The 17,472-nt window shown below is 51.3% G+C and overlaps 1 protein-coding gene across 3 annotated transcripts; it reads right to left on the bottom strand.

Annotated features, from left to right (window-relative positions):
- Window positions 1–8,262: 8,262 nt before the first annotated feature.
- Window positions 8,263–17,249, bottom strand: Ca7 (carbonic anhydrase 7). 3 transcript variants are annotated; one of them, XM_036187395.1, is made up of 7 exons: window positions 17,158–17,249; window positions 14,443–14,640; window positions 10,706–10,824; window positions 10,242–10,337; window positions 10,096–10,158; window positions 9,472–9,627; window positions 8,263–9,030 (listed from the first exon to the last, which is right to left on the bottom strand). In XM_036187395.1, exons 2-7 carry the CDS (start codon window positions 14,510–14,512, stop codon window positions 8,908–8,910), a joined length of 627 nt encoding a protein of 208 aa, XP_036043288.1. In that variant the 5' UTR covers window positions 14,513–14,640; window positions 17,158–17,249; the 3' UTR covers window positions 8,263–8,907. The 3 variants fall into 3 exon arrangements, with proteins under 3 accessions (XP_036043288.1, XP_036043286.1, XP_036043287.1); XM_036187393.1 differs by lacking the exon at window positions 17,158–17,249 and adding an exon at window positions 16,989–17,121; XM_036187394.1 differs by lacking the exon at window positions 17,158–17,249 and having other exon boundaries at window positions 8,895–8,996; window positions 14,443–14,579.
- Window positions 17,250–17,472: the final 223 nt, after the last annotated feature.

Genomic DNA, 17,472 nt, shown 5'->3' with positions numbered 1-17,472 from the left:
AATTTAGCATGTTATCGAAAAAAAAAGGTATGGCAGTGGGAATGGAACTTGCTGGTAAGGAGGGGTGGGAAAGGGTGGGAGAGGGCCATGGGGGAAGAGTATCGAAATGTATCATACACATGTATGGAGTTGTCAAGGAAAAGAGAAAAGAAAAAAACAAGCAAGCAGGGGCCTGGAGCACTCTAAAATAGGCTGTGAGCACCCTACATACATAAAAGTAAAAAAGCCAGAAACTAAAAAGGTTTCTGAAGTTAATGCCCTCACTTATTGCAAGTTCCAAATCAGGCAAATGTGATTTATGCTACTGGAAATCCGTTGGCATTTCTTTGAGGAGACAGCCATTTAGTGTTTGGGTTGGGGTAGAGAGGGCATGTTGGTCCTGTGGACCCAGGGCTGCAGGGTCTGCACAACACAGGGCAGCAACAGGATGTCCAGGAAGAGTCCCAGTGAGGGCCCAGTATTGATGGTGTAGCAGAAACCAGGGGCCTTGAACCAGACCAGTGACTGTTTGTGATGAAAGTCTGCATGTAAAGATGTGTGGATAAGGGGTTTACTGCATGTCTCTGTGTGTCTGTGTGTGTGTGTCTGTGTGTGTGTGTGTGTGTGTGTGTCTGTGTGTGTGTGTCTGTGTGTGTGTGTGTGTGTGTGTGTGTGTGTGTGTGTCTGTGTGTGTGTCTGTGTATGTGTCTGTGTGTGTGTCTGTCTGTGTGTGTGTGTCTGTGTGTGTGTATGTGTCTGTGTGTGTGTCTGTCTGTGTGTGTGTGTCTGTGTGTGTGTCTGTGTGTGTGTGTCCATGTGTGTGTCTGTGTGTGTGTGTGTCCGTCTCTGTGTGTGTGTGTCTGTGTCTCTGTGTGTGTGTGTCTGTGTGTGTCCATGTGTGTGTCCGTGTGTGTGTGTCTGTGTGTGTCTGTGTCTGTGTGTCTGTGTCTGTGTGTGTCTGTGTGTGTGTCTATGTGTGTGTGTGTCCGTGTGTGTCTGTGTCTGTGTGTGTGCCTGTGTGTGTGTGTCTGTGTGTGTGTGTGTTGGGTGGGGGAGACGTGGTGGGGGAATGCTGCTGCTCTTCCAGAAGACTGAAGTTGATTCCCTGCACCCACAGATGGCTCCCAGCTGCTTGTAATTCCAGCTCTAGGGGATTCAATGCTCTCTTCTGGCCTCAATAGTCATGCACGTTTGCATACCTGTGCGCACGCCCCCCCCCCACACACACACAGAGAGAGAGAGAGAGAGAGAGAGAGAGAGAGAGAGAGAGAGAGAAGAAAGAAAAACAATGACCGAGAGAAGGCAGAGGAGGTAAAGGATTAAATGGCAAGTCTTTGGGTCTATAAGTATTCATTGTATTATTTTTTCAACTTTATTGTAAGTCCGAAATTATATTTAAAAGTTTTTTTTAAAAAATCTTTCCAAAGTGTTGTCAGGGAGCACCAGGCCTGATTGCAGAACCCCAAGTGCTGGTCACTCCTTTCTCCATCTCCACAACTGTAGTGTCAGTTCTCCTGGTTATCAATGCAAAGAGAAGAACCCACATTGTCTGGCCTGGCATGGTCGGGTCTTAACAAGGGCGGGATGCTGAGGGCCTGTCTCTAGGCTGCTCCCCTCACACAAGGACTAGCCAAGTGGAAACATGATAGAGCTCTTGCTTGTGAACAGACACCTGACTTTTTTTCCATCTTTGCTCAGGCTTCCTCTGGTTTAGCTTATTTTCTAGCACTTCTCCAGATCTTCCCAGCATGAACTCTGACCTCAGGGGTACCAAGCTCTGATCAGGCGCCTTGAAGGCTGTTAAGCCTGAAAAATTGGATGCCAATGCCCTGACCTGGACCCCCATGAGTGCCAGTTGGTGCTAATCTCAAGTGGCCAGGTTGGAGCTGAGGTCTCCAGCACCCCCAACTCTGGGGCAAAGGACGATATGAGTAACTCTGCTCCCCAGAATCAGAACAAAATGGGGGTGAGAAGCTCCCCTCGAGGTCCTTTGAATAATCCCCAGAAACCACAAGCTTCTGGATTTAGTGCTGGGGCCAGACCTCCAAAGGCTTGGCCACCCCCAAAATGTTCTTTAAGCTTACCTGCCCTTGCCCAAAATAATACCATTACAGCTTCGCTCTCCAGGGGAGAAATCATTTCCAGGCATTAGCTTCTCTGAAAGTTTAGACCTCACTGTTGTGTGGGTCAGAGTTCACAAACTTGGATATGTGAAAAACATAACGATGTCTTTGTTTTCCGTAAATGAATTAGATTTAGCTCTGAGCCGATGTTGCAGGAAGCTGGTGGGAAATTCAGCCCCTGTATTCTCTTCTCTTCAGTGATGGGCAAAGGTCTAGAGGTCTTGGCAGCTGCTCCTCCAGTTACTGAGAGCCTGTTGGCTCACTCAGCACCATGGCTCCTTTCAGTTTGGGGGTGCCCATAGGGGTGACCACAGCTGAGATCCAAAGCTGTTTGCCCCCTAGCTCAGCCCCATATCTACCTCTAGCTCTAGGAAATCTGTTTGCTCTCCTCCTACAGGTCCCACTTTCAAGCTCCCTCTACCCCTTTTACAAGTGGGGAAAGTGGGCCTGGCAGGGCCTTTAATCCCAGCTCTCTGCAGAGAGAGGTAAGCTGAGGCTAACCTGTCTTCACAGCAAGCAAGTCCCAAACCAGCCAAGGCTCCACAGTAAGATCCTGTCCTAAAATACAAAGTGAGAGAATAAGGCTCAGAGGACAGGTCATACAGCAGACAGGAATGATGGTGATAAAATCATCCCCTGAGAACACATTACTGGGTGTTCCTCAGGGGACTTAAATCCACCCAAAGCCCATGTCTTCACTGTGAATGGAGAAACTCAAAAAGAAGGATTTGGGGCCCCATGGCAAGTAGGCAGGAAGTTGTTTGGGAACGTGGGTCCTTTCTGAAACAGAAGACTCTCCCGATAGAGTGAAGGGAATTAGCCCGCTCTCCCACCTGCTCACTCCAGCAGGTTTTGTCCCTTTGTGGCCTCCATTGTTATGTCTGTCGAATGGTGTCGCTTAAATGCTCACGGCTTCCTCTGGCTAAAGGAGTTATACCCCCAAACTCCACTCCTGGACTTCAGTAGCAGTGGTAGCAAGGTCTCACTCCACACTTTGCCAGGGGCCTTGGTAAGCAGAGACCAAGTAGGATGCCACCACCACCAGGGCCACACATGCCCAGCACCACCAAGGACTGGTAGTTTGGAGTAGAAACTCAGGGAGAAGAGGGGGAGGACCCTAAGTCCTCCTTCATGAAAACTTGAGAAACCCGGGGGCTCACTGGCCCTAGGTGGTGCTCACAATGCCTGTCACAAGAGTGCAGTTAGAAGGGAAAAAGGTAGCCACCTGCTTACCCTCCCACAACCCTCAAGACAAAAACACCCGAGGTACACCTGGGGAGATTTAGACTCATTCACTGCCAGGCTCAGGCTCGAAGTCTATCCCATAGGCTGAGGGGGTTCTGTAAAGGGTCAGTGATAGTACCTGATATGATTGCCCGGAAATTGCTTGTTTAGATAGTGAACTATGTGCCAAGTGATGCCCGGTACTTCCTGAACCTTGGGAAGGGCTCTTTTCCTTCAAGCCAGTGATCCTTGGCCATTTTTAGACTCCTGGGGCTCCTATGCTCCTCAGCCATAAAGGAGAACCTCTACTTGGCATTAGTAGTCCTCAAGGTCTGCGAGTCTCTGAGCCTTCCCCCAACCCCAGACCTCCTCTTAGAGAATCCATGCTGTGGGCAAGAGCTCGGGCTGGTGCATGTTCCCTACCACTGAGGCTTCCATCCCTTTGCAATGATGCCAGCTGCTTTGCTCTTGGCCCCTGCTCCAGGAAAGCTTCCCAGGCTGATCAAGTTTTCTCAGCCTAGGCAGGATGTTTCTTGGGGACACTGCTACCCCACCAGTCCCCAGAAGCCATCTGTAGTAATCTCCTTGCCAAGTCTTGATCTTTCTACTGGGGAACAAGCGAAGTTTCTGCCAGGTCCTGAGGCAGGGCCAGCAGGGCTGGAGCAAAACAGGGGCATGGAGATGTTTCCTAGATGAGGCAGGCCTGGCACAGGAGACGACTTGACACTAAATGACAAAAGGCTGCTCTTGTGAAGAGGGCAAAACCCCAGAGCAGGTCGGGTTCCTCCCTGGTACCACTTTGCCTGGTTGCAGGCCCAGAGAGTCTTCCCAGAAACTGTGCCAGGAGATAACCCTGTGATGAGTGACATGTTTAGGACTGTACCATCTAAGACCATCCTGACTGGAGGCCACATGTGGCTCTTGAGCACTTGAAATACAGCTCCTTCAAATAGAGAGTCCAGAAGTGTGAAACACACCAGATTCCAAAGGTAGTACAGAAAATAATGCAAGACGTCTCAATAATAGTTTGTGCTGATGATACATAAAAATGGGTATGTTTGGGATATTGTTTAAGTTAAAATAAACTATATTTGTATTCTTGTTGCAGTGGTGAGAATTGAACCCAGGGCCGTAGGTAACTGGGCAATTGTTCTACTACTGAGCTACACCTCCAACTCTAAACTTTATTATTAAAATGACTTGTTTGACAGGTGATTAGCATGCTTGAATTACTAGGTTCAATTTCTTGCACTGAAACAAAAGACCATTTCCGTTACATTTTTATGTAGTTATAGGAAAAAATGAAACTACAGAGGAGGAAACAAGCTTCAGAGAGCTTGAGTGACATGTCTAAAATGTCTGCCCTAGGGTTTGTGCCCCAAAGGGACGAATGCCTTCCCCAAGCCCTGCCGTGCCAGAATGTTTCATGCTCAGAGTCACTCTGCTCCCCTTCTCCCTGACTTGTGACAATCAGTAGTACATTCTGTGTTTGAGAGCAACCTCCAAGTTGGTGCTAAGACCCATGGGTGTTAAAAGGTCCCCAAGATGTCCAGGTTTTGTTGTCTGACCTTCCTCTCTGTCCTTGGCCAACTCCAGCTGAAGGCCCTCTGCTACTTCAGCCCCTACCAACCCGGCAACCAGCTCTGGTCCCTTCCAGGTTCCTTCCAGAATACCTCACCTGACAGGAGCATCCTAGGGGGTGCGGGTCCATGGCCAGCTCAGTCCATAGGGGATATTCCCAGGATTCTGCAGCAGCTGCTGTAGTAGCAACCATGACATTGGGAGAAAGTTCTTTGTAACAAGAGCTCCAGGAGATGTTAGCTTCATGTCCGTATACCTGCTTTGGGGTCCTGGACTTGGTTCCTCTATGAGCTATTAGGGAGGGAAGCCTGTGGCCCCAGCCTGGACATAGATTCAATTATGCCTGTGCCCTACATGGGCCTGTGTCTCTGAGCCCACCCTGACCATCCAGGAAAGGCTTCAATGGCTCTTGTGAGCAAGCAGAACCTATCTTGTCTTGTATCCTTGAAATGCGCCAAGGATCTTGTTCTGGATGAAGAGTCAAGACCTAGTAACAGGTCCCTGGAGGCCAGGTTTGCTGGAGGCATTTGGGATCCAGCTGGGCCATCCCATTTGGATATAAAAGGGTCAGATTTTAGGCTGTGATTATAACATAAGGAGGCCACACTGGGTTTTTAAATAGTTTTAAATTTGAAAAATGAATTAAGAGAAAGGACTCATGGAGTGAGAATTCTTGGCAGCCTTGGGAGAATTACAAAACCAGCTCCAATTTTCCAAGTTCTACAGAGTGCCAAGCCTGAGGTGCCACAATCCCCAGAAGGGCTGGACAAGGTCTCAGGCACACCCATCAGAATTCAGCTACCCTGCCACCTCCAGAAGGCCACCATCATGCCTCCTTACATCCAGATGCCCTGGTGTATAGCAAAAGAGTGATCAGACAGATCCATTCCAACCCTTGCTCTGCCACTGTCTTCATAACCTCATCCATAGAATGAGGGTAAGGTAATTCTCAGACAGTAGGGAGGGGCCTGGACCTCTGCGCCAGGGCCTTTCTTACAGTTCATGTTGTTAGCTTTACTTCCCTTTGCCAAAGTCACCTGCCCCTAACTGGGGAAAGGTGCCTCCAGGCACCCACATACACACCCCTTGCTCCTGAAACCCGGAGAAAGAGGCCAGCCTGAAGTCGAGGGCACAGCTGCGCCTGGCCCTGTGGCAAGCAGCCACTACTGAGGGGCACCCCCCTTTCCTGCCCTCCGACCCCCACCCCCGGTGGAGGCGGATGTGCCCTGAGCTTGGGAAGAGGAGGTGCGACAGAGGAAGCTCCACTCTTCTTTTTCTTTCTGTTCCTCCCTCCCTCTCTCTCTCCTTCCTCTCTCTCATTCTCTCTCTCTTTTTATAGTACTGTGGATTGGCCCTAGGGCCTCCTGTATGCTAGGTAAGTGCTGTATCTAAGCTACACCTCCAGCCCTGTTTTTACTTCTATTTTTCATTATTTTCTGGAAATTTCATACATGTATACATTGTATTTTGATCTTATCCACCGCCTACGACCTCCCTCCAGTTCCCCCTGGGACCCACCAGTCCATCTCACTCCCAACTTCATGTCATTGTTATTAATAGCCCACCAAGTCCCATTAATGCTGACCTCGTGAGACTGGATGTAGAGCTGTCACTGGATCATAAGCAACCTGCCAGTAACCACATCCCCAAAGGAAAGTGACTCCCTCTCTCACCAGCCAACAACTGCCTATAGCTCCTCAGAGAGGGATGGTACCTGGGACCCTCTCTCCTCCTTTCCCTTTCTGAGACAGTCTCCTGGGTTGCCAGACTGCCTCTGAGTCTGCAGTCCAGGCAGATCTTGAACTCATTGTTCTGCTTCAGCCTCCAAAATTGCTGGGACTCCTCACCTACCCCACCAAGCCTGGCCAGCTCCCTTCTCGCCTTCCAGAACTCAAAGTTAGAGGCCCCAGGCCCAGAGGTACCCTGTGACCAGAAGTGCCTGTCTAGTATAATGAAAATGACGAGAGCTAGGGATATCGTGAACAGGTGCTCTGCCATCAGCCCCTGCCAGCCCTGCTCTCAGCCAGTATCTTTCTCCCCAAGGTGCCCCCCGCCACCCTGCTGTCCCTTCCTACCTATGCACTATCCCGTGGCCCCAGCCCCGTATTCCTTAGTCCTTCCACTGTTTGCTACCTGTCCAGCTGCCTCAGGGGGTCACAATGCTCACGGAGACTCTAAACCCCAATGTGAGCAGTCACGGGAACTCCCTGGTCTGGGACTGGAAGAGAAGGAAGTACTTCTGGTGTAAATTTAAGGGGACACTCATTTTCAGGTTTTGGAAAATACAAAAGTTTAGGCCTAGATTTTGTGCCACCTTAAATTTTCCTTCCAGGCCTGGCAAATATGGGCATCTAACACAACCGATTCCTCTCAGGATTCTGTCCCACCCTCTGGGGGCACCCTCTGGGGGCACTCTCTGGGGGCACCCTCTGGGGGCACTCTCTGGGGGCACCCTCTGGGGGCACCCTCTGGGGGCACTCTCTGGGGGCACTCTCTGGGGGCACCCTCTGGGGGCATTCTCTGGGGGCATTCTCTGGGGGCACTCTCTGGGGGCACCCTCTGGGGGCATTCTCTGGGGGCATTCTCTGGGGGCATTCTCTGGGGGCACTCTCTGGGGGCATTCTCTGGGGGCACTCTCTGGGGGCACTCTCTGGGGGCACCCTCTGGGGGCATTCTCTGGGGGCACTCTCTGGGGGCACCCTCTGGGGGCACCCTCTGGGGGCATTCTCTGGGGGCATTCTCTGATCTCCTCTTCTTCTTTTTTTAAAAAATATCTTTTAAACTTTATTTTATGTTCATTGGTGTGAAGGTATCAGATCCCCTGGAAGTGGAATTACAGACAGCTATGAGCTGTCATGTGGGCACTAGGAATTGAACCCCGGGTCCTCTGGAAGAGCAGCCAGTGCTCTAAACCACTGAGCCATCCTCCAGGCCCTCTGATCTCTTCTTTCTTGCCTGTCCTCTGCTGTTCTCTGTCTCCTTGCTACTGGCCACCCCTTCCTCCCCTCACGCTATGGGACTCTGTTCCATTTGTACACCTGTTGCTGCTGCTGACTCCTCGGTAGTCCAGGCCCTCCCTCCCCGCAAGCCCTTGCCCTATGGATCAGCCCTACAGTCACATTAGGCTCTCACCAGGGAACTTCACACCTGCTCTGTCCTCTACCTCAACCATGCTGTTCCTCCTTTCTGCCTCGGAACATTGGCTAGAATTACATTTCTTCACCCGAAGAGAAAGAGCCTCTCCTTCCTTCTGCTTCCACAGCTACTGCTGAGGGCCAGTCCCTCCTTGATTCACTACCATTGGCTTCCCACAGCCCAGAGCAGCACTGGACAGAACATAGATACTCAGGTGGACTTTGTTCCATGAATAAATGAATTTATTTGTCTGTACATGAATGGGTTGTTATGTAGGTGGCTTTGGTGGCTGGGTAAGGACAAAGGGATATAGTATATAAGCTATAGCCAGGGCCTTCCCGTGGCAGCAGGTGGCTGGAGGAGGCCACATCACCTCCAGCATCTGGGTGCTGTTTCAATGGCCTGGCAGTGAGGTGCATGTATGGCAGAGGCCTGCAAAAGAGGTAATGCAGAGTGGGCAGCTCTGCCCACCTCTAATTATTGCTTGAGTCTTTATGGCAGAGACAGCTGCCTACCCCAGGGAGCTGTGTCTTGGCCATCACAGTGTGAGCTCCAGGTGGGGCTGCCAACACAGCCAGCAGGGAAGACAAGAGGAAGTTCCCAGGGGTCTTTGGGTTTGGGGGAGCAGAGGTGACCCAGGCTTGGGCCCCTGCTCAGTTCCTGTTCTTTTAGCCCCCAGAGCAGCAGAAGGGTACCCCCAACTCAAGAGTCTCATCAAGAACCCTCCAATGTGGCTAAGGAGCGAGCCAGCTGAAGGAGGGTCCAGAGCACCCTCAGGGAGCGAGCCTCAGATGGTTTGGTGTCCGCTGACATGGAAGCCCTTGGGAAGATGGTGCCCCAGTGGCTGGCTGGGCAGGTGGGAAGCTCAGGCCTGGAAGGATGCTTTGACCACTCGGCCCTTCAGCGGCTGCGGTGGCCGGAAGTTGTTCACCATGTGGATCCTCTCATCATCCTCTGAGGTGAAAAGCAAGCTCCGAAATTTCTCCATCTCAAGACAAAAAGGATGGTCAGGGCAGGGATGGGTGCTGTTTTCCTCTATAATCCCAGATGCTGCTCAGGGAGCTCTGCCCTTCTGCTTCTCCTGTGTGGCTTCACTCTCCCTGCTCTCAGTTGTCTCTTTCCAATGGGCCCCAGAACCTGGAACTAGAAAGCTAGTTCCAGTCCTGTCTAGCTGAGGCATTTGGGCAACTGCAACTTCCTGACTGCAACACACTCAGAGTGATCCCAGGATCAGCCTCTTTCCTTCTCACCATGGTTGGGTCCTCAGGACTAGCGACCAAGCTTATGTCATCAATCAAAGATTCTCTGGTTTGGTAGTCAAAGATGGGAGTCAAATGGGAGGGCCCAGACCACATCCTGCTGGTTGGCAGTTACCCGGCCATGGCTGAAATCTGATTGCTCTTACTCCTGGAACCCTGGGAGAACTCACCTGCCTCTCAGAGATTCTGATGGGCTCCCGGAGCACAATCCAAGTAACGCTCTCGCTGAGCGGGGGTGTGGTCAGAGAGCCAGGGTAGGTCCAGTAGTGCCGGCTGGTGGGCAGGAGGCACTTGGGGTTGAAGTAGTTGAACTGGGCCTTGGTATCCTGGGCAGGAAGGGAACCCAGGAATTAACACAGAGCTCCCACCAAGATCCGCCCAGCAGCTTCCTTGCTTGTTGCTGGTAGCAGGATTTGGGCCTGTCCTTGACATGATGATGCAAATTTGTGGGCAAATATCTGTGACCTCAAATGCCACCTCCCAGCCAGGGCCAGGCCCTCTTGTTTGCTTACATGTAAAAGCTGTGGCTTTGGGGGCTCCCTAGTCATCGTTTTCATACCCATGCCTTTGGGTGCCCTCGCTGGGGCTATGTAGCAGACCACCACCCATGTGATCAGTACTATATACATACCCTACCAGGTTGTGTGCTAGGCACCCATGGGTGGTAAAGAAGACCCTCATCCTGGGTCTCAGCCAGAGGTGCTGCCGGAATGAAAAGTGAATGGGCCACTCCATGGGCCAATCTCTCTCCCCAGCTGGCCACTCTAGAAAGGAACAGCAACCCCTGGTCTCACCTTAAACCGAACCATGTAGAGTGCATCTGTCAGGCGGTTCATGCTGGGGTGCTCATCTCCTGTCTGTCAGGGAGAAAACAATATGAGCCTCCAATGCCTTCATTCTAAAACTAAGGGCACATGAGCCCCAGGCATCCACCACCTACCTCCAGGAAGACACCAACCACAGCCAGGCCATCAGGGGCTGCAGCTGCCTCCCCGAAAGTGCTGTACTTCTTGGCATTCCAGTGAACCAGGTGTAGCTGGAGAGGCAAAAACAAGCCAGGCCAGGCCAGGGCTGAGCACCTCCAGAAGCAGCAGAGGCATGAAATCAGTCTCCCCTTGCTCCCTCTGAAAAAGGTGGGGCTGCAAGCCTCCTAATCTCAGGATCCTAGGGAGCCCCAGAGAACAAAGGTAGCATCCATCCCATTCTGGGACCTTCCTAAAACTCCAAGATGTGTTCAGGAGTGTGGACAGCATGCAGATGGGAAGGGGGTCTCTCCCAAGAGCCATAGGTGCACTTACACATGCTCTCCAGAGCCCTTGCCCCAGACATTCTTGAGCCCCACACTGTCTCATACACCACCCTCCTTCCTCAGGTAGCAGAGAGATGCAGCAAAAAAGACCTCACCTCACTGGGGAAGGACTTGCCATCCACCGTGTGCTCTGAGCCGACATCATGCTTCTTGCCCCAGTGGAAGTGGAGCTGCTTGAGACGATAGGGCCCTTCCAGGGGTCCCCCAGTCACCACTGTGGGTAGAAGTGGGATGTGGCAGTCCATATGGGAGAGCACTCAACTTGGTGAATGGTAGTGCCAGGACCCAGGCAGTCCACATAGGGATTGTGTGTGTGTGTGTGTGTGTGTGTGTGTGTGTGTGTGTGTGTGTGATGTTGAGGATCAAACTCAGGGCTTTATGCATGTTAGACAAGCACTTTATAGATGAGCTACATACATCTCCAACCAAGGGCTCCATACTTTATCTATTTTGACCATGTTGGAGATTGAACCTAGGGCCTCAAATATGCTAGGCAAACACTCTACCACTAAGCTATATCTCTGATCCTTTTTGGACTTTTTTTATTTTGATGTCTTGCTAAGTTTCTAGGCTCAATTTGAACTTATTGTCCTGCCTCAGCCTCCAGAGTAGCTAAGGTTACAGGCCTAAACTTCTAAGCCTGGTTAGGGGCTATAGTTTTCCTGTGGAAAACCTGCTGGATAGGACATTGGTCTGTCCCACCAATCCCTATAGTCTGCCCCCCAGTCTGGGTCAAGGCAGAAGGCATAACAACATACTGGGTAGCTGTTCTGACAGAAGGGGGCTTTGCACTGGTCCCTCCTCCCAGCTCCTGCCAGATTTCCTGTAGCCTGGGCTCCTGCCTCTCAGATTCTTTGTTCCCACTAACAATAGGCCTCCCATGTCTGGGGCCCAGACCCAAGGCTGAGTTGGAGCAGTTATTTTGTCTGCTATTTTAGTAGCTCAGGAGGGACAGAATTTATTTTTGGATGAATTTTATCTTACTTTTATTATTTATTTGTTTGTTTGTTTGTTTTGAGACAAGGTCTCACTGTGTAGTTCTGGCTGGTCTATAACTCACTATGTAGATTAGACTGGCCTTAAACTCACAGAAATCAGCTTGCCTCTGCCTCTGAGTACCGGCATTCAAGGAGAATGTCACTGTGCCTGGCGGGTCCTATTTTATAAAGGAGGAAAATGGGGCAAGATTACAAAATGAGGCGCTGAGCTACAGTGCAAGCCTACAGCTTCTGTGTCCCAAACTCCTGACCACAAACCAGGTCGCATTGCTTCCCCACAACCTGGACCCTTGCCAGATGATGGTATTGCCTTGGAACAGGAGGCCAGCTCCTGAGACAGTCTTGGGGCCTCCCATGGCCATCCCCTGTACAAATGGCCTCTTTGGAGGGCCCCAGCCATGCTGATTTTGTGACTTTCTCACCTTGATAGCTGGTGATCCAGGGCTACCCAGAAGGCCTCTTGAGACTGATAGAATTTCCAGCTGAAAAGAGATCTGCTGGCGGAGAAGCCCTAGCTAGGCCTGAATGTGAGCCCCTAGATCAAGTGACAGCTCTGAGCTCAGAGTTCTACCAGGCCCCTTCGTGATGGGTGATCAGGCACAAAATCCAGAGGCCCATCTCTGCTGCCCGGCCTTGCTTCAGAAACAGGCCATCTAGGGCCATAGTACAGGTTGACCAAAAGAATCAGGCTGGGTGGGGCTCTCCACAGAATCCTAGGCTGTCTGTGGTCTGGAGACTTCTGGGTCCCTCTGAGGTGTTCCTCTCCTAGAACCCTGCAGGATGGTGCCAGAGGGGCATCTCCTTCTCACTCCATCTAGCTGCAGATACCCTGTTCACTCTGAACTCCCTGTGTATTTTGTTGCTCTGTGGGTATCAGCCCATTTGACCTCTAGGGTAACCTACAGTGGGTGGTGGCAGAGTCCCATCTGTCTTCCTCCTTTCACTGGCTCCCCAGCTTCTCGGGCCTAACAGGGAAGTGGAGCCCCAGCCAGGTCTCTCATGTGAGTGTTCAGACCAGTTCTACAAATACTCACTAAAGACTGTTGCCTAAGGTCTCTACCTAGGAATTTATCTTTGAAACCTGGACTCTGGTCCTAAGGCAAAGAGGCATGTTTGAGCTGAACCTTTGAAGGCTGTTCAAAGGGACAGCCATGAGAACTGCTCCTCCATCAACTGGCATCCAGGGTCATCTAGGGTCCCATGTTGCCTTTCTAAGGCTCTGGATAAAAAACTTTTCTTAGAGTTCAAAACAAGGTAATATATTGTCTCTCTTTTCTAAGGCTCTGCTAGGCTTACTTCTGCAGGAAATACTATAGTTGAGTCTATTTCTTTTTTCACTATCCTCCCAAGGAACTTAGAGCTAAGCAACTAATATCTCTCTTTCTATGAAAGGTGGGGCTTTCTTTTCTCTTGATTTTTCTCCTTGACAGATTAAGTCTCTTGAGTGCTTTCATTGAGTAGGGGGTAAGGAGAAGTAAAACAAAACAAAACAAAACAAAAAACCCAACAGGTTCTCTTCTTACCCTACTCTCTCCCTCAGAGACCCTGGGATGAGAACAAAATTTCTCCACTACAGAATATTCTTAAGGCCTCTGCCAGGGAACTTATCTTGAAATATTGGACTCTAGTCCTAAGGCAAAGAGGCCTAGGAAGGCACTGGCACAATTTCCATGATGGTGAGGACCTTGAGGGTCATGGATGAGTTGGACAGACCTATGAAGCTGGAGCAGGAATGATCTAGACTACAAACTGCTCCTCCATAAACGGTCATCTAGATCCCTTGTCCTGTGCCAGGGGCTCTGTGTGAGGCTGTTTCTAGGGCTGATATGAAGGGGTTCTTTGCCTTCTGCTCCTGGAGGTCTCCTAGGCTTTCTCCCTTCTGAAGGCTTACTAAGCATTCGATAACCCATCTGATGGGAGGAGGATGTTTTAGACTTGGTCACTAGCCAAGGCTGGCCTTGAACTCAGTATGTAGCCAAGGATAACCTTGACCTTCTATCCTCCTGTAGCCTGCTCCAGAGTTCTAGTATGACAAGTGCGTACCACTGAGATGCAGGGGTTCAAACTCAGGGCCTTGTGCATTCTAGGCAAGCACTGTACCAACTGAGCTGTATCCTCAGCCCCAGATGTGTTGAGCCAAGGCCTTGTGCATGCTGGGTAAGTGCTCTTACCACTGAGCCTCAGCTATGGCAATGGGTTCTTGGTAAGACTAAATAATGAGAAGCGACCTGAATTCATTCATTCTTTCTTTTTTTGTTTTCATTTGAGATAGGGTTTCTCTGTGTAGCCCTGGCTGTCCTGAAACTCGCTCTGTAATGGACCAAGCTGGTCTCAAACTCAGAAATCTGCCTGCCTCTGTCTCCCAAGGGCTGAGATTAAAGCCATGCACCACCACCGCCCATCTGAGGCTGCCTGAGTTCTAGCATGTAGCCTGGTAAACAGAACACCTCAATTCCCTCCTCTTCCTTTTGGGGGCCTGGCCTGATGGCAAGGAAGAGGGCTTGGCCCTATGCCACAAGCAGGTCAGTGAGAGGCTGGGAGTGAAAACAAACATGATTTGGAGCTCTGAGAGGAAGGGGAGGAAGGGAGTTAACATGTCTTGAGCATCTGTTTTATGTAGGACTACAATCATTACATTGGGGTTTTTTTCACTGTCCCCTCTATGACCCTAGAGAATACTATCGCTCCATTTTATGCAATGAGAGACTGGGACTGAGCTCTGGGCTTCACCACAGCAGGTAAGAGGTAGAGTTCCGATTCCCTACCACAGCAGGCTGCCCCTTCTAAGATTGCCCCACCCATGGTGAGGGCATGAAGGGGACGAGGCCACTTACCAGTTCTGTCATCGCTGTCATTGAAGTCCACCTGGACAGAGTGACCATTGTTGGTGATGCTGAGGGACATGCAGGCCTCATAGAAAAGCTCCAATGGCTGCAGGCTGGGTGAATATACAGCCTGGCTGGATACAATGTTGATGGGTGACTGGCGATCTCCCTGGGCAATGGGATACAGCTTGTGCCAGTTTGAAGGGCCTATAGGTAGGTAGGGAAGGGTCACGGACTCGGGCCAACCAAGCTGTGAGCTGAGGGTCGCTCTGGGGGTGGGGATGGGCAGAAGCCCTGAGTTCTAATCCTGTCTCTGCCACTTCTTGATTCACTTTCCATTTCCTTGGGTGGGAATCAGCCTCCAAATCCCCGCCCCCATTCCTTTCCCTGGCACTGGTAGGAGCCCAGAGAAGCACTGTAGGGCAGGGAACATAACCCAGCCACACCCCAGAGGTGGTTCCAGATAGTAAATCCACACAACCCCCAGCAAACACACAGGGAGGCCCTTGGGGGTCTGAAGCCACTTTACTCTACCTGACTCTATCAGGAATTTAGCCTCTTCCTGTACCCTGAGGAACTTAATGCAAACTTGGCACTTGGAAGAAAAACTCAGATCAACCTGGCTTTCCATAGGTAACATGTTTTCTCCTTACAACCACAACTTAATGGGGTAGAAATCAGCATGATGCTCATGCCAATAGATGAGAAACTGAGGGTCAGTCATGCATGCTCACACATGCACACATGCACCAGTAGAAACGCGTAGTATATGCATGGACTGCCTCTTCCTGCCTTCCCCAAACATGTGCTGACAGGTCCATGTAGATCCTCCTATGTACATACAGGTATGCATGAAATATGCAGTGACCTGAACTCACCAGGTCAAGAAGGTCCAAACTCTCCCTGCCCACCAACCCTGCTAATTACATAGGACACACATACACACACACACACACACACACACACACACACACACACACACGGGTGTGCATGCAAGTGTGTGTGTGTGTGTGTTTGTGTGTATATATATATATATATATATATATATATATATATATATATATATATATATATATCTTCATACATAAACACCTCCCATTGGAATCCCAATGAAAGGACCACAGCAGAACACATACCCATGCACACATACACCCAAGAGTGCACACACATACACACACACACACACACATGTGGGTGTGCATGCAAGTGTGTGTGTGTGTTTGTGTATATATATATATACACATATACATATATATCCTCATACATAAACACCTCCCATTGGAATCCCAATGAAAGGACCACAGCAGAACACATACCCATGCACACATACACCCAAGAGTGCACACACACACACACACACACACACACACACACACACACACCTGCATGCACACCCACAGGCACCCACCACCTGCCTCCCAGAGGCTCCATCTGCAGTGGGGAGGCTCAGCATCTCCCTGGGGAACATCCTGAGATGCAGCCTATTTTTAGAGCTACTGCCGGCTGGTGCTTCTCCCCCTTTTTGGCTTCTTAAGTTTTCCCGAGAAAACAGCAGCAGGTGCCGACAGAGCTGTGTCCCCAATGGATGACTCAGAATGGTAGCCCAGCCCTACTGGGTTATTTTTGAAGCTCTGTGAGCGCTGCCGCATTTGGGCACCTCTGTCCTCTGTCCTTCACTTCCCTAAGCTGGACCGCCCAGGTCTGACTGGGTGAGGGGTAGGTACGTGAAGATAACAAGCTGTCCAGGATGCTCGAGGCACAGAACTAGAGGACAGGGCTAGCAGGAAGGTTGGGAACCGGGCATTGGGACTACGGGGGTGGTGGTGGGGGGAGGGCACTTAAAAGCAGATCCAATGCATGCAGGGGAGAAGATGGTCTTTTATCAACCTGGCTTTTCTCCGCCTCTCTCTCCGTTTCTGCCTGTCTCTGTCACCTTCTTTTACCCTGAATGTCTCTGTCCAGTCTAGTATGTCCAAATCTGAGGTTTCCCTGCCAAAACATGATCCTTTGTTTTTTTGTTTTTTTTTGGGGGGGGGGGTCCCAAAGAGGACAGAACGGCAGCAACTACGGGATCCCCTCTGGTCAATTGCAACTTCCTAACCCAGACAATAGTCCAGGACGTTCACTCACTCTCACAAAGTGACTATCCCTGGAAAAAGTGGAGCCAGAGGAATAGTACCCCCTCCAGCACTTGCTCTCTGCTCCACTTGCCCTGCCTGGATTCCCCTCCTGACAGCCACGATCCTGGGTGATCAGCCTTCTCTGGGAAATGGAGAAGCCTTTGCTTGCCCCACACCCTATCTCTTTTTGGCAAGAAATACACCCAAAGGGAGCTGACCTGCCCCAGACCCACACTCAAACTGTCTAGCTCACTAGCCTCTTCCATCCTCCCTCTTCATGCTAAGGAAACTGAGGCAGAATGGAGGAGCGGTCCTCCTGGTCAGACTCGGTACCCATGGCCTCACTCACTTAAGACGCGCTGAAACACTCTACCCGGTATAGACACCCAGACGTTCCCGTGTGTCCCCAAGTGCCCTCCCTCTTTCCTCGCGTACCAGCCTGCACCGCAGCTCGGACACTCCAGCGGAAACTCTCTCACGGGGACACAGAGCCCACTTCCCGGGAGGTCCCTGCATACCCGCTGTGCGCGCTCCCCGCAATGACACCCGCGCATGGCGCAGCGACGCGGCCACCACCACCCCCGCCCCCGTCGCCCTGAGCCACCTGCAAACGCTGCGCACGCCGGGGGAGAGAAGGAGTGGGGCCGGGTGGGAGCCAGCGCTGCAGTCCCGCGCTGCGCGGAGGCGGCGGCAGGGCGCGCTCAGCAATCCAGTGGTTCGCTGGCGGGCCCGGGGCGCAGCGCGGACTTTGCGCCAGGTCAGAGGAAGCAAGGCAGGGGTCGGGTTCTGGGGACTGTACAAGAGAGAGGTCCGGGTGGGTTCTGGAGTGTAGGGCTTGAGGGTTCCGAAAACCTAGTCGGAAGCGCGGGTTGCAGCGAGCCCAGCTGGGTGAGAACCAGGGGTCTGCGCCTACCGTCGT

The sequence above is a fragment of the Onychomys torridus genome, chromosome 5 (assembly GCF_903995425.1).
Source record: "Onychomys torridus chromosome 5, mOncTor1.1, whole genome shotgun sequence".
Classification (NCBI taxonomy): domain Eukaryota; kingdom Metazoa; phylum Chordata; class Mammalia; order Rodentia; family Cricetidae; genus Onychomys; species Onychomys torridus.
Note: the sequence above shows the minus strand (reverse complement) of the source record. Positions and strands in the feature narration are given on the sequence as shown.